General features: G+C 37.5%; 3 protein-coding genes across 4 annotated transcripts; all 3 read left to right on the top strand.

Annotated features, from left to right (window-relative positions):
* The first annotated feature begins 886 nt into the window (after positions 1-886).
* LOC143555544 (uncharacterized) lies at positions 887-3940 on the top strand. The gene is made up of 6 exons (XM_077045081.1): positions 887-1408; positions 1532-1625; positions 2208-2275; positions 2498-2554; positions 3386-3604; positions 3699-3940. Exons 1-6 carry the CDS (start codon positions 1304-1306, stop codon positions 3804-3806), a joined length of 651 nt encoding a protein of 216 aa, XP_076901196.1. The 5' UTR covers positions 887-1303; the 3' UTR covers positions 3807-3940.
* Positions 3941-5719: 1779 nt separating this feature from the next.
* On the top strand, positions 5720-7696 carry LOC143554006 (dormancy-associated protein homolog 4-like). Of its 2 annotated transcripts, none has more exons than XM_077043884.1 (3): positions 5720-6443; positions 6842-6935; positions 7302-7696. In XM_077043884.1, exons 1-3 carry the CDS (start codon positions 6206-6208, stop codon positions 7327-7329), a joined length of 360 nt encoding a protein of 119 aa, XP_076899999.1. In that variant the 5' UTR covers positions 5720-6205; the 3' UTR covers positions 7330-7696. The 2 variants fall into 2 exon arrangements, with proteins under 2 accessions (XP_076899999.1, XP_076899992.1); XM_077043877.1 differs by having other exon boundaries at positions 5725-6443; positions 6839-6935.
* A 6158-nt stretch (positions 7697-13854) lies between these two features.
* LOC143553996 (uncharacterized) lies at positions 13855-16061 on the top strand. The gene is made up of 8 exons (XM_077043869.1): positions 13855-13969; positions 14265-14350; positions 14430-14491; positions 14953-15017; positions 15203-15309; positions 15399-15448; positions 15541-15623; positions 15711-16061. Exons 2-8 carry the CDS (start codon positions 14293-14295, stop codon positions 15823-15825), a joined length of 540 nt encoding a protein of 179 aa, XP_076899984.1. The 5' UTR covers positions 13855-13969; positions 14265-14292; the 3' UTR covers positions 15826-16061.
* The last annotated feature ends 748 nt before the right edge of the window (positions 16062-16809 follow it).

Below are 16809 nucleotides of genomic sequence, written 5' to 3'. Positions count from 1 at the left end.
TTTTGAGATTATTTTACTTAATTACTTTTTTCTAAGTATTAAACTATTGTACGGGCCATTCAAGATCTTGGAGAATTGTTAATTTCAACCGACTCTGTAGCTGCTTTAGACACATTTAAGAAACTGATCTCTTTTTATATTGGATATATGCAATGGTATGGAATTAAACTAATGGTATGGAATTAAACTGTTGCGGCTTTCTTTCTATGCTTTCAAAGGTTTTGAGAATTAATGGTTCTAAATTGTTTGGAGAAATTTGCAGGCAACTATTTGCTTGTTAAAAGTTGTGTAAGTGCTGGATAAAAGTTAATTAAAAATATAGCCGGAGTAGACGGAATAATCAAAAACATTGTCGGTCAAGACGCAATACTAATAATTCTATCGGTCGAGACGATATTAAAACATAAAAAAAAAAACTTGAGAATATGAACTCTTTGGTACAAATTCAATCTAAATGTGTCTACCAAGACCAAATTAAAAAAACTCAAATCTCAAGAAAAGAAAATATGGACTGACCAGAGAAGAAACATTAAAAAGCAGTTTTGATAGACTGTTTTATAAAAAGTGGACTTAGTTAAAAATATTGTCGGAACAGACGAGATTGTCAGAACCTTTACACATGTCAACTTTTGATTGGATTAAAAATCTTGTCGTTTATTTTCCCAAAGCGTCTGATAAAAACATATTTCCTGGATTACTTTAGAAATGTGAACAAAATTAGGATCTTTTTTATTTTCATGTTTGTTGGATTACTTTAGGAATGTGAACAAAATTAGGATCTTTTTTATTTTCTCTTTTTGTTTTGGATCATTTTACGAAAAGAAACCGTAGTCTCTATCAACCTAGGAATCAATCACACAGTATTGATCTGAAATGAAACAAGAGAAGTTTCTGGAGCTGAGTGGGTCCCACCACCACCTTTCAAAATAAAAACTCCCGATTCAACGCGCACCGTTGATCTATACCTTTCCACAATTGATGTCTTTTTGTCCAACACTCTTTCCTCTTCTGCAACTAGACATTATTATTTATTTATACTTTCTTTCTCGACTGTTCTTGCGGCATTCGGCGTATATATATTTATCATGGGTGGTGGGTTCTGTCTGCTCTTCTTTATCTCCTATTAATATTTTCATTTTCATGGCTGCCGTGTTTTACTTGGTCAAACACATTTAACAATTCATTCTCTTATTATTATTATTTCAAGAAACAAACAAACAAACCCATTTCAAGATTTTGGGTTTCCTTCACAATTCGTCGACTAAACTTGCAATTGATTAATATATCAATTGGGTTTTTAAAAATGGGTGGAAATGGAGTAAAAAGCATCGATTTTTATAAAGTTTTGGGATTGGAAAAGAATTGCACTGAAACAGAGCTCAAGAATGCTTACAAGAAGCTTGCACTGGTATATATATATATATATATATATATATATATATATATCTCATTATAATTATATAGTTTAATAATATGAATCATATGATCCCATATTGAAAAGTTGCTTTCTTTGGTTATGATGTGGCTTTAGAGGTGGCACCCTGATCGTTGCTCGGCTTTCGGTGATTTCGAGCATGTAGAAGAGGCCAAAAAGAAGTTTCAGGCGATACAAGAAGCCTATTCTGGTAATTCTTATATTTAGTTTGGTAAATTAATGTGTTATCTTGAATGGGCTTGACTTGTAGTGGGTATGGTAATTTTGGTTAAAAGCGCATTTGGAACAATGGTATCTGGTGGGGGGTGGTTGGATGGTTTCAGAGGTCGAGGGTTCAAATCCTAGGTTAGGGGGACTTAGGAGAAGAATATTAGTTGTTCAAAAGCAGTGACGGATCTAGAAGAAAAGTTCAAAAATGTGTACAACATGTTTCGAACATGCGCGGGTAGAGTCCAAGCAATTATAGTGATGCTTGATAGCCACTCCGACGCTTCCGGATAATCATATAAAGTTGCTAAACATATTATACATAATGGTTTCTTAAGAATGCTAAAAACCTTAAATACTTGTAGTTCGCCCCGGGCTAGCCCTAAACCCTACCTAAATCTGTCGCCGTTCAAAAGCCTTTTTGGTTAGGTTGATCAGTCATACTATTTTATATTGTTTACAGGTTTTTATTTCTATGAAGAATTGATTCTTTTGAGGTTTTAGTAGATGGGTTAATAAGTTCTTGTCCAACTAACTAACTTGCAATGTTGTTTGTGTTTCATAGTGCTTTCAAATGCCAACAAAAGATTTCTGTACGATGTAGGAGTTTATGACAGCGATGATGACGAAAATGTAAGTTCCCCATACCTTGTTGGGAATCATGATGTTGTTTCTGCTTTTAATAATAAGGGTTTGTAGAATTTTATCTTAGTATTTAGAAAAGTAAGAATTGTATAATGCAAATTCAATAAACTTCCCTTTAAAACAAGCATATAATATTTTAATAATTTCCAAGTTAAATCAACAAACTTCCCTTTTAAGGTATTTACTTAATTATCCTGAAACTTGATACAGGGGATGGCTGATTTCTTAAGTGAAATGGCGGATATGATGAGTCAAAATAAGCCCGCTGTAAGTTTCTTGTTCACATGATCTATATTCTCGTATGCATGCATGGCCATTGTTAAAAAAATGATACTATTTCTTAAAGCATCAATGCTTTATTTGTTATGATTTCATTTTCTTTTAGAAAAGTATTCTTGTTCATTATAATTATGTACATCCTGCATCTGTTACATGTTTGTTTTTTTACCATGAGGAGTGTGACATACTTATTTTTCGCTGCCAATTGATGCAATTGACTAGCTAATAGCAGGCCAATGCATCGAATGACAAGAAAAATAACACAAAAAGCTTGTTACATTTTGGTACAATAAATGAAAACTGAACCGAATTTTTACATAAGCATAACCATTGGTGGTATAAGGTTCCCGTGACTTTAGGGATGCCAGATATGTGGTATCTATATAGTGCAACAAGGTGCGCAAACCTTTCCGTGTAGACGGTTAGACTTTAGTTAAAAAGAGGACCGTTGATTAGTTGTCCAGACTTAATATGTGACGAAGATGCGATTGAGTTTAAGTGGTCCAAAACTTCCACTTAATGTGGGTAGTTCTTTCTTGTTCTGTTTCTACTTTCATTGCAAGTGGGCAGTGTATACCTTTTAGCCATTATAGCCCATGTAGGTCCACCCCTGATGTCACCTCAAATCTATTTATATCTACATGGGTCAGAAATGAATATTTTGTGGTCCAGTAGGTCTAAATTGGGTGAAACTAGATTCTTCTAGGCAACCCACTTGACATGTAACTAACCACACGACATGCCATCTTAAGAACATGCTTTTATTAAATCTTGGTTTTGAAAAATTAACAAAAATCTAAGCGATTATTGTTTTAACAGGAAAACGGGAGTGAGTCGTTTGAGGAACTTAAGGATTTGTTTGAGGAAATGTTTCAAAGTGACATTGAATCACTCAGTTCATCTTCTCAAACGGGAAGTTCGGCTTCTTATTCGTCTTTGTTTTCAAGTTGTGGCGAGAGCTTGAATTCCCACAAGCGTGGTTCCTCGGAGATGTCAAACACCAAAGTTGAAGAGGAGTTACAAGGGTTTTGCATAGGGGTTGGTACACCAAATCTTGAAACTTGTATATGTTGTTAGAAGAGTTTGGTTTTATGATCTAACAATGTTGTTTTTGGGTGTTTGGATTTTGAAGACAGGCACGTTGCCACCTGGACGGTATGAGGAAAGGGGTCGGGTAAGGAGCGCAAGAAGAGCGCCTTCGAGAAAAGGAGCATCGCTTAGGGCGAATGTTGGATTTTAGTTTTAGATGTTGACCAATTTCAGCTGCAAATTCTGTTTTTCTTTGCTTTTCTCTCAATGCAATTGTGTTTTCTTGCTAATGGTTTATAGTATTGTTAATTGCATTCAAATAATTCTAACACATTATTATTGTTATTATTATTTTGTTTAATAATATGTAAATTATTAGGACATTCTGTTTATACAAGTGGGTTCAAGTAATTGGAGCGTATCACTTAATCCATACGCGTCTCAAACTCATGACGTCCTTTAAAACTAAGTCGTCTGTGCCTATGGGTGAGCATTTTGCTGGCCAATTCCAAAGAAAAACACACAAAGGAACTGACCCAGATCAAATCATGACCAACCAAATGTTATTGTATGTGGGCTTGTCCTCGACTCCTCGTCGTTGAATTCTTTGCAATTCAGTTTCGGTTTGGATCTGTTTGTTTGTCTGACACTTTATTGTAATCGTTTTGAGTTTAATGAGAAATCCTTGTTATTAGAAAAGTCAACTAAATAAATATAAATAAAAATAAATGAATCCCGAAGAAACCCAGATAAACCGAACTTGTGAAAATTGTAAAATATAATATTTAAGATATTTTTGTCGCATGAAGGTTCTAGACTGGATTGTATATTAAAATGGGTTATGGGTAATGGCAAAACAGAATATAAAATAAAAATTGTTTGAATACGAGAATTGAAAAGGTATAAACTATCTTTCACATAGAGAGAGAGACCTTTATGTATGGATAAGAAAAAGCGCGTCTAGAATTCTGTATAGGCTTTTATGTATACAACCTCTTTGCCGGATTTTGGTTTATTAAATACAGTAATAATCTTGCATCCACGACTGGACGGGACTTAAAAATGAGTTGGTGCGTAAATTAGCCAAGCGGAGCTTGAGCTTGTCTAGATCGAGCTCGGCTCGCTTCGAGCTATATTTCCAAATATCGTGCTTGGCTTGTGAGTTGTTTTTTCAAGCTCAAGCTCGGATTTAGTTTGGATCGTTTATTATATATTAATTATTTTTTATGCGTTTTAAATTGTTTTTATAAATTTTGAGAAAAACCTTAAACGAGTCTCGGCTTGACTCAAGCTCATGTAGTACTTTAAACAAGTCAAAACTTACCCTAGCTATACCCGGATCCCATTATCGTGTGCATTTAGGGTTTCAGATCTCATCGGGTTTGTTTTTTTTTACAATTCGCCCACGTGTTTTGCACTTGACCCGCTTATGTTATATTAGATCATTCTTAGCCGGTTCCATATATTTATGTGAGTGAATTTTGTAAATTATATGATATAGTTATGAGTAGACAAGAGAGAATATGTTATGTGGAAAACTTGAATATAAGATTTTACAGTTCTTATTGTATAACTTCTTTTTATATTCTTTGAAATTGATTGTAAGTAGATGAGTGAGATAAAATAATGATAAAGTTATAAAAAAAGATATTTAATTGAAAAAAAAGAGAGAAAATATATTGTTTTGAATTGACTAGGAATGCTAAGCCCACTCCTTACCATATCCATATAATTAAACTAAAAAACACTAAATTTTATCTCTTATTCGGTCCTTCCCAGTTAAGTAATAATTGTTTATACCCTTGTCATTATCTTTTCTCTTTTAATCACAACCACTTTTAAAAAATATTAAAAATTATATGATGAACAAAAAAAACCTATATTTAACTTTCATATATAACATTTTCTCTCGTATATTCATAACCACTTATAACCATATCATAACTTACAAAACTTATTCACGTAAATATAGAAAACCGGCTGATAATGCTTATGTGATTTAAACATATTTTAAAGCAAATATAAAATCATTAAATTAGATTTCATTTTATCGGATGCCGGCCCATAATATCAATTCCCTTATAAACTCCTTTCTTGCAGTTATTTGGGCTGCAAATAAAATTGGGCCATTTTGGGTTCCAATATCAAAAAGTTGAATTACTGGGCTGACTGAGTTGGCTCATGACTCATCATGGCTTCCACGTGTAAACACAAATAAGCGACAACTAGCATAGATGAGATTCATTATTATCTCCGAAAACATCGACCCGCCCAACAAAATCTAACAGAAGCCTTAATTTGAAGCCATCCAATTTCACCTCCCCGTCTATATATACCTCGTAACACCCCATGTCTCGCGTAATATATAATACTAACCCTCCAAATTTTAATTAACAAACGCTTCTCCTTCTATTCGTAACAGTCGCATTCGGGTGATCACCACCACCGTATATTTTTTACTTAAACCACCAAATTCCGGTTGTTACAGGAAAGAAACGAAATCAACAAAAATATAAACATATAATCACTATACTTAGTTATTTATTTAATTAGTTAGTTAGTTAGCCACTAATCATATAATAACAATAATAATAATAATAATATATAATCATGGGTTTTTTTCGTAACCTTTGGGATGAGGCCCTCGCAGGCCCTGCACCCGATTCGGGCGTCGGCAAGTTTCGCCGCTATAATTCTCTCTTTTCCCGTCAAAATAACCCTCCCGCCGCAGGCGACACCACCCCGGTCTCCCGCAGCATCACTATCCTCCGAACAGACAGCTTGTCTAGTTCCGGTTCTACCCCGTCCTCTCCGGCCGGGTCTAGCGCTGCCGGTTCACCTTTCTCAGGTAACCGATTATTATTTGCGTTTTTGTTTTAACGGTATTATCCGCAACGCTGTCTCCAAGAATCCCGGAAAATTTTTCCACAGGTCCGGAACTAGTAAAAAATGGCCCCTAATAGCTAATTACATGTATTACGTTTTTAATTATGTAATAAATAATTTAACAATCTTACAAAATGGGTTCGAAGCCTAGTTCTTCGAAATTGAACCCGAAACCTGGTATATTCATTGAGCCGAAGAGTTTTTATGTTTTTTATTAAAATAATTTTTATATAAAAAATATAATATTTTTTAAAAATCATGCGTCCTTACGGAAATTGGGTCATGCGCGGTTAAACACTTTGTATATGGGCCGGGCCGGCCTTCATCATCTAAGATTATTTATGTGTGACTGTGCAGCAGCATCACCTGGCGGGGATTTCAAGAAACTGACACGGAGGAGATCCACCACGGACGCCCACCACCGGGAGCCCAAAAGCCCTACAGGATATGATTGGTTGGTTCTCTTTCTACTTTTTGTTAAAAAATATTCTCTGTCATATGTCATATTAAAAGTGTTCATGTATCTTTTATTTTTATTTGTCCTATTACAAATGTTCATTTTTAAAATCTATTAGTCAATTTTCAAGTTTATCTTTAAACATGCACAACTAGTATTAATAAACAATATTAATATACCTAATTTTCAAGGGCATTATCATCATTTGGTAAGCAAAAAAAATAATTATTCAATATACCTTAAACTTTATGTTTTTCAAACTATTACTCTTAAAGAGGGACGAAAGAGTAAAGAGGGACGAAAGAGTAATCATTACAACTTCATATTTGTAAAATGTTAATAATTTGTGTATGTACATTTTAGGATCGTTTTGACTTCTCTGGATCGTTGAATGAAGGTCTAAGGATGAGTTCTCAGAGTAACATCGATCTTTTTGTATATATTATATAATACTCTGTGAAATATATATGTATAGTATTATAGCAGTGTGAAATATATATGTATAGTATTGTAGCAGCCCGTGAAATGTATAATTAACCGTTGTGGTGTAACCTATGTAGCGTGTAACAAATTAATAAGATGAGATGTGAGCTTCGGAAGTTGCAGATCAATGGAGCCGTTGCTGCTTGCTTCAAGTTTCACAAAGAGGACAAGCAATTACTCTATGTTTGATTGACCTTTAGTTTTGCTTGTAAATATTATGTCTTCTTTGTGTAACAAACATTACGTAAATATGAATGAAGCTTCCATCATTGTACGAGGTTGTTTGTAAATATTTGTTAAGACTTAAGACACATATGAGTACTAATCAAATTGAATCAAGATATAAAAGAAGAAAATAAATCACGTTTAAGATTAGACTTTAAAAGCTGCTTCCGCTTCTGGTGTCCAGCGGAAGTGCGTTTTCTTTAAGCAATTTCTCAATGTTGACACGAATGGGATCGACCTATCCGCATGGTTTGCCAAAAAGCGGTTAAGTGCGACTAGTCGTCCATTCAATGTCTGAGCTTGTTTGATGGTAGTAGGTGATTCCATTTTGATAATGGCTTCGACCTTTTCAGGCTTCGCTCTGAAGCCATCTTTGGTAACGATGACTCCTAAGAACTTCCCTTCTTCCATCCCAAAAGAACACTTGCTCGGGTTGAACTTCATGTTTATTCGTCTGAGCGTGTTGAAAGTTTCTTCGATGTCTTTCAACATCGCTTCTGGCTCAAGGCTTTTGATGACCAAGTCATCCATGTAAACTTCCAAGTTCCTCCCGATTTGGGCATGGAACTTTTTGTCCATCAGGCGTTGGTATGTGTACCCGACATTCTTAAGTCCGAATGGCATCATTTGATAACAGAATGTGCCATCGAGCGTCCGAAATGCGGTTTTGTCCTGATCGTCAACGGCCATGTGGATTTGATGGTACCCTTTATACGCATCAAGGAAGCATTTAAGGCGAAACGGTGCTAACGAATCTACCTTAAGGTCAATTTCGGGTAACGGTTAACAATCCTTGGGGCATGCTTTGTTTAGGTTTTTAAAATCTATGCACATGCGCCATTGTTTGTTAGATTTCGGTACCATGACGGGATTTGCAACCCATGTTTGATATTTACTAACGCGTACGATGCCTGCGTCAAGGAGTTCCTTGACTTGGGTTCTACACGCGTTAGCCTGCTCCGCACCCATCACGCGACGCTTTTGTATGACTGGCGGAAAAGTCGGGTCACATTTGAGCTTATGCTCCGCCTTACTTCGGGGTACACCAGTCATGTCAGCTGGTGTCCACGCAAAGATGTCAGCATTTTTTTGCAATAAGCGTTTGAGTAAGGTGCGTGTGGGATCAGTGATTGTTGGGCCAATGGTAACGGCCTGGTCAGGGTCTTTGCCATTGAAGGCCCATTCTTCTGGCTCGGTAATGGTTGATTTAGCCATCTTTGGTTTGGGTTTAGATGAGACAGATGCAATGCATACCTGGGGAATACCCGTGATCATCGCGACACCCTCAGCTGTTGGCCATCCCATCATGCCATGGACCGAAGACACCACGACATTAAATCTTGCCATCCCATCTCTCCTGAAGAGAATGTCGTATGTGTGGTGTGGCTTCCTCATTACGACGAAGTCCACGTCTTCTGTGCGGGAGTGTTTCCCGTCCGTGAGAGTGACGGGGAAAGATAAGATACCCAAGGGGGTGTTTGTGCTGCCATCGAACCCTTCCATTGAGGCGTAAACCGTTTCTAGGCGTTCTTTGTCTTCGTCGTCTAGCTTGTCGAAGAACTGCCTATACATGACCGTTGACGAAGCGCCGTTATCAGCAAGAGTGCGGGAGGTGATGTAGTGCCCCAGCTGGCTTTTGATCACTATGGGGCCTTCTTTGTTAGGCCCTCCTGGCACACGCGGGAATCGAACTTCAGCTTCCTTCCACGCACTGGGCTGTGTCGTTCGTCGTTTTCTTCCTCTGACGTTGCCATGAACCATGTGGATGCTGATGTCGACGGGCTTTCGTCCGTTGCCCTTGTACCGATTATCATTCCTCCCTCCGTTCTTGATTGACGCCACGAGGTGTGTAAGTTTTCCATCCTTGACGAATATTTCGACAATATCCTTCAAAGACGTACTCTCCTCTGTGGTGTGGCCTTTTGTCTCGTGGAAGTCACATGATTTGCTCTGATCGGCGTTATGACGCTGTCGGATTATTGGAGCCTTTGGCCATGGGAGTTTCTCGGTGGCAAATATCTCGGTGACGCTTTTAGTGAGTGGCGTCCATCTGGGATTCCGGGACGAGTGTGTGTTATCCCTTCCGCCTAATAGAGGGCGAGAGCTGGATGAGGTGTCAAAGTTTACCCTTGACTTCCAAATTCCAAGCTTCCTCTTTTTTGATTTGTGCTCTGGGGAAGATTTCTACCCAGTTGCTTATCCGTCTCGGCAAAGCGTTTAGCTGCCGTCATGATGGCATCCCACGTGGATGGCATGCCATCTTTACCCGTCAAAGTGCGGATAAGCTCTGGGTACTCGGCGCCATGGATGAAAGCGGCGCGAACAAGATCTTCGCTTATAGTACCTAGACTTAGCTTCTTTGAGTTGAAGCGAGTGACGAAGTCTAGCAAAGATTCGTCTTCTTCTCGGACGCAGTTGAGGATCGTCCACTGCTCTTCAGTATATTTTCTTTGTTGACTGAAGTGCTGGCTGAACTTGTGCTGGAAGTCTGCCCAATCATAAATGTGGTGGACCGGTAGACGATCAAACCACGCTCTAACTGCCCCGACGAGCGTCATTTGGAACATGTAACACCACGTGGGTTCCGTCCAATTACTGACGGTTGCCCCCGCTATGAATCTGTTCAAGTGATCGTCTGGGTCGGATACGCCATCGTAAGTGCCTATGTTGGACATCTGTTTGGCACTCTTTGGAGCGATTGCTTCCGCAATGTCTTTTGCAAACTTGGACGTTCCCGCATTTGCAACAGTTGGTCTGAAAGTTTTGGAGAAGTCACGTGGGTTTCCCCCCACGCTCTTTGGCTTGAAAGTTTCTCCAAAATTTCTTTTCGAGCAGAAGTCTACTTCTTTACGCTTCCCTTTCGCCTTATGACGAGGGTTTGCGTCACTGTCAGATTCTTCCCAATCATCTTCCGAATACTCGCAATCATTGCTCATGTTGAGCTGTTGTTGAGTGCTTCCGAATTCGTCATTGGCCTGTTGGAGTGAACGTAAACGTTCATCCAACTCAGCTTGGAATTCTTTCTGACGTGCTTCCGCCCAGGCTTTAACTTGATCTAGTGTTTGGCGGGGAAGCCTCGTCTGTTGCTTCTCCACCTGGGTATAAATGAATCTCAGGGGAGGGTTGTTTACTGCACTTGCCCCGGCTTGGGTAGCCGGGGTAGTGTTCGTAAAAATCGTGTATTCACCGGCGTTCCCCCCAGTAGCTGGGGTTGTGGTTACCGGAGTCTCTTGGTCACTCGGCGGCCTTGGCATCGGAGTAACCTTAACCATCTTCCCAGAAGTTTGAAAAAACTGAGAAAAAGAATTAGTTCTAGCTTAATGCACGGATGGCGCCAATGAAGAAACACTAAATGGCATTGGCAGATTACGGATAATCTTAGGGTTAAGTAGATGTTTCCCACGAGGGTTAGGTCCGGCAAAGATGGTTATTCTTCTCGACCTGCAAAACAAACACCGTGAGCTCGTCACTGAGAAGGGGGGGTTCCTCCTTGTGACCACCCTCCGGCGTGAGAATCAGACTAGATTGCTCTGAATATAAGTGTATATTGAGAGAAATAGCTAGAGAAGATAAGATGATATGATAAGATGGATCATACCGTTCCAAGGTGTTGGAGTATTTATAGCCGAAGGTAGGTTTCCAAGCAGGTACGGCCAGCTGTATAATATTCCTTTTCCACCAACTACGGGCTATGTACGTGCCACGATGGGAGTTGGTGGGCAGGCAGCGGCTGATAGTGACATTTTGTACTGGAGCGTGCTCCTCCTCGTACTATTGTCGGTGAGCTGTCACCCTGTGATTGATTTATGGGCTGTTTTGGTCAGATTTTGTCTATTTTGTCCATACCTTGGCAGGTATAGTACAAAAGATCTTCCAGAAGCGTACGGACTGGCTCTTTTGGGCGGGAATATTCCCGCCCTGCTAATTCCTTTTTCGTGACATTACTGAAGTATAAGAGTTAGTGCCTTATGCGTGTAGCTTTACTGTTAGTGCGGGTAGCCTTCCTTTTTGGCTTGTACCCATAGCTGCGGGAACAGGCAGGGTACTGTACCAAGGGAGGCTTTCCTGCGGGAACAGCTGGCTTACTGCGTGTAAGGTCTTCATCTCTCTGAGCATGGTGGGTCCTGCGGAACCAGTTGGTCTTTGCGCAGACGTACCTCTTCAATGTGTGTCTTGCGGGTCAAACTGGGCTTTGCGGGAACCTACCTCTTCACATACCTTCTTTAAAACACGAAAAATTGTTACTAAAGATGTACCCACGTACTATAAATACGAAGCTCTTTTGTAGCTGCTAAAGAAGAGATGGGTTTAAGATTATATTTTAAACATGATGAAGAGTGTTAAAAAAAAAATCAGTCCCTGATGCTTTTTCTATTGTTCGTTACTTGTTCACATTAATCTCCATGGGTTGATATATTCATGAACATTATGTAACTTAAACCGTTAGTTATTTTCCGCAAAGTCGGAAGTATAACTTTTACCAAACTTAGAACGTTGTAAATCCGGCTCCGTTATGGTCACCGCCGCCGTCACATGATCATTTATTATCTGCACCTCTTCCTCCCATGTTGATAAATAACTCTTACGTCGACACCTGTTGTGTTGATTTAGGTGTGTTCACTACCGAGTTTCAACTCAAGTGCAACCACAAATTTATTGGCGCATTGACTGTGAATGAGAAAAAAATCATTTTTAAATGGTAGCAGTTGCAACAATAGGGACGTCGGGTAATCAAAAACGGTTAGGACGATGGATTCATATGGATTATGTCATATGGATTATGGGGTGATTGTAAAACTCTAGTGAATATCATATCTGCCATGAAAAAAAAATTGTGTCGTGTTTATAAGAAATATTGACATCACCTCAGATACCACAAATGCCTTTTAGTGCGTTAGATGTAGATAACACGATAACTCCACATTAAAGTATGCTTTGGTATAAGTAATTCTGAAACATGTGACATGTTAAAAAGCTTTAACTCGGACAATCAAAAATAAATTTGTGAAATCCTAGAGCTTAAAACTTACAACGTAGGTTGGTACGTGGGTTGGTGTTATATATCTATTGTGTCATTGGGACCTTTTCAAAGATGATGAGTTCAAGGGTGGGAATTATTAAAGGGATATGACTTATGAGAGGTGGTGTCCATAATAAAATTCCCATCTCAAATCTTAATGGTGTATACGATATAGAACTTCACATTTAAACATGTTTGAGTGAGAATAATAACATGTGACATCTTGATAACTCAAACAAACAAAAAAAGTTCATGATCTCAAAATAGATAAAGAGCATTATTGGTCGTTACGAGAAGGACCAGACACTAAGCTAAATTTCATGTAAATGGATAATAGGAGAATGCATACAAGAACTTCAAAAATTTACTATGAATATCTCAACATAGGTCACAGGGTGTATACAATATTGAATCTGGCATGTATCTCGGCTCCTGAGATTCTTTGATAGAATTCCAACAACTTTTCTTGCTCCTCAAAAGAAAGGTTATACTTGAAATATTGAGGACATGTGATGCTCGAAATAAGAGTTAAATATGTTGAATTTAAACATATGTTTGATGGAATAAAGAGTATTATTCCAAAATCCAAACCACCTTATGCATAACAACTAGCTATATTAATATTACGGTGGGTCGTTGTGGGCAGGCACTATGCCTACATGGCTAGCCCTTGACACCGTTGTGTTAAGGGTCTGGAGTTATGAAGGCCATATTAATGTGTTTTTGTGTAAAAACTTAAAAAAAGGTGAGGTCCACTACATTTCAGTCAATCATATATATTTTTTGTTTCTCTTGTTTCCCTTAATATTTAATTAAACTACAATACATTTGTTAAATAATGAGTTAGTTAAAGCTCAATTCTTTCATGGTAGACACGTGACGCTTTAACTAACCCAACTAGAACACATTTCCTAACATACTCGTAACAATATGTCATTATCTATAGAATATAATAATTATTTTATTTTATCTAATGGTAATACGTTTATATAAAGTATCAGGGGATGTAGCTCACATGGTAGAGCGCTCGCTTTGCATGCGAGAGGTACGGGGTTCGATACCTTGCATCTCCATTTTTCTCATTTTTTGTATATTAATAATATATTTTCTTTTTCTCTGGAACAAACGCCGTCAAGAAAGATTAGGCGTTTTTTCTATTAACTTTAGGTCGGTTCTACCCAAACAAACCCCTGCACCTCTCTCGACTCTAATTCAACACCAACCAACCTCATCATCAGTTCCTTCTTTTGTATTTGAACCAACTCTATCGCTGATTATTGTCGAATATATATAGCAGTTATAGGTTCGTTCTTTCATTACCATATAGAGTTTTTTGTTAATGTGTGATTTACTGTTTTTTATGGTTACCTCAGTGAGCGGTTTGAAAATTCTTTCACTTGAATTCACCTGGATTGTTACTTGTTAGATCTCTCCACTTAAAAGTCTTTGTATTTTCCATGCCCACAATGTGTTCGCTTAAATGTCTCTGAGAACAAACCTCACAACAAATGTGTAGTCTTGAACATAACAAAGATTGTTAATTTGTTTCTGAATTTCTAATTTCTAATATATTTGGAATTGGCTTATTCATTTTAAAGGTTTCCGGGTCCCCGAAAACATCTTATCATGTTCGCTTCCAAGTCTTTGCAACTTGGAGCTCAGGCTATCAAAGGCTTATCCAGAGGTTGCTTTTTCTCATTTCACATATTCTGTTTCAAAGTGAAAACATTATTGAATCGTAACTGTTTTCCGATTGTCTCCAGTTTCTCACTTTTCAAGATTAGCAGCACCGGCAACGATTATACCAAGGAAACCGTATTTTCAGGTAGCATAGAATCCTTTTCCGTTGGTTCGTTTTTAGTATATACTTTTCTGTGCAAGCTTCATTTATGTATTACGTATTGTTGGTTCCGTGCTTTATTATATTCTTGTGATTAGTACTGTTAAATGAGCTCAGATTTGCAAAACGTAAGGATATTAACAACGAAGCATTTGCTTTCCACCAATACGTTATGCGGTTATAGCTTGTTCTAATGTAGTGTAGTTTGAGTTAAAACTAGATGACTTGGATGGAAGTACGTCAAAACATATTATCTCATTTGCACATGTTATTACATCCACTTTTTGTTAGCTCTTAACTTACATATAGTTGATGCTGAGCCAGTCTCTACTCGTGTCAGTTATTCAAAAGTCTGCCGCTGTTTTGTTTACTTCTAATAACTGTTTTAGCGTGTGAACTTGAGTTGATGTTTCTCCATTACACTTAACTCGAATCATTTTTGTTAGGGTGGTGAGTTATTCTCTACTACAGCTACTAGCAGTGCAGATGAAGGGAATGAAGAAAAGGAAAAGTAAGTAAAATTTTCATATTATTATTATTATTGTTATTACTATTATTCTGTCTTAGTATGCTTTGTTAATAAAATGGAAACTAGTTTGGTGAAAAGGAAAATTATAACTTAGGAAAAGTCATATGAATAAAATGGACTATGTCCCCGAAGCCCTCTTATTTAATTAACCTTTTGCAAGTCTTCAGGATCTCTGTGACATTTGTAGACAAAGATGGAGAGGAGACCCAAATCAAGGTCCCCATGGGAATGTCAATGTTGGAAGCAGCCCATCAAAATGACATAGAGCTCGAGGGTAAATACGTCAACTCACGTTTTTCTCCAATTTTTAATATTTCTTGTTATCCAATTTTTTTGAGCCTTTGTGTTTGAATTTAACTACAGGAGCATGTGAAGGATCACTTGCTTGTTCCACGTGTCACGTGATTGTGATGGTATGCCAAAATGACTACTTTGAAATAAAAGTATTTCTTAGTTGGCATATAATAATTTGAAAGTTTAACTTAGTATTATTGACATTGATTAGGATGTGGAGCAGTACAATAAACTTGAGGACCCAACGGATGAGGAAAATGACATGCTAGATCTTGCTTTTGGGCTCACAGAAACGTGAGTTATTTTACATATGGCAAACTGTACTAATAGAAATAAACTTTGCATTTAATCAGGATCTCATAAACTATCTGTTTTATACAGGTCACGTTTGGGCTGTCAAGTAATTGCTAAACCTGAACTTGATGGACTGCGGTTGGCCCTCCCTGCTGCCACTAGAAACTTTGCTGTTGATGGTTACAAACCAAAACCACATTAGAATTAGTAATATTATAAAATAAGGGTAGAGTTCATTTATAAAAAGACTGAAATTTTATGTATCAAAAGCAGTAGAATAAGCCTGTACTTGCATATTCATTGGCCATAGCTTGAAATTTTGTCATCAAGTGGATGCTACTATCTGTGTCACACTTCTAATTGAAAAACCCCGTTATACAAGATATTTGCATAATTGTTGGTTTACAAATTATACAAGCATGCCTCTGCCGGCTCTGCATGTTATAATACTCTAAATATTTATTTAAACACTTATGGTTTTATAAATCATTAGTATTTTTATTTGTTAATACTAAATTCTTATGGTTAAAGAATTGCAGAGTAAGCCTGCAGTAGAACAAATGGTTTGTTATAATATTATTTGTTGGTATTAATTATTATTTTATTTTATGTTTTTTAATAAATTGAGGTGGTACACAAGAATGAAGAACCTATTGTGATTGAAAAAAATTAGGGAAACTGCTTTCAGTTTGCATATTGCTTGATTAGTTTTAAGGACTTTATCAAAGTCAAATGGCCATTAGAGTTAAAAGAATGCCATTTGGCATATTGCTGAGAATCACCAATTTTGGTGATCTTGACCTCAGCTTTTGACTTTTGTGGTTGTTTTTTATTTAATTTTGGAGCTACTTGTCACAATAGAGAGGATGACTTGTACATCGTGTATCAGAAGTTGTATCTTATTCCATGTTTTTGCATCTCACTTTTGTAATTGAGGCTGGCCAGGCATTACCATATTCATGTCCAGAAAAATGAATCCACAGTGATATATACTAAAGGAAATATGTCAAATAATACTAAAGGAAATATGCCAAATAATACCTTCCATGAACGCCGGCAAAAAATATGACTTTTTAATAAAATCTATCACAAGAATAGTTGACCATTCTTGAAATAAATAAAACAAGAACAGAAGCCAAGAAAAAGACTGAACAACTTCTGTTCTTCACTGCATTCTGCATGTCAG

Source organism: Bidens hawaiensis, unplaced genomic scaffold (assembly GCF_021521415.1).
Source record: "Bidens hawaiensis isolate Kalapana, Puna unplaced genomic scaffold, B.hawaiensis_p1.1 tig00001032_1, whole genome shotgun sequence".
NCBI classification, from domain to species: Eukaryota; Viridiplantae; Streptophyta; class Magnoliopsida; order Asterales; family Asteraceae; genus Bidens; species Bidens hawaiensis.
This window is presented reverse-complemented; position numbering and strand designations above follow the sequence as displayed.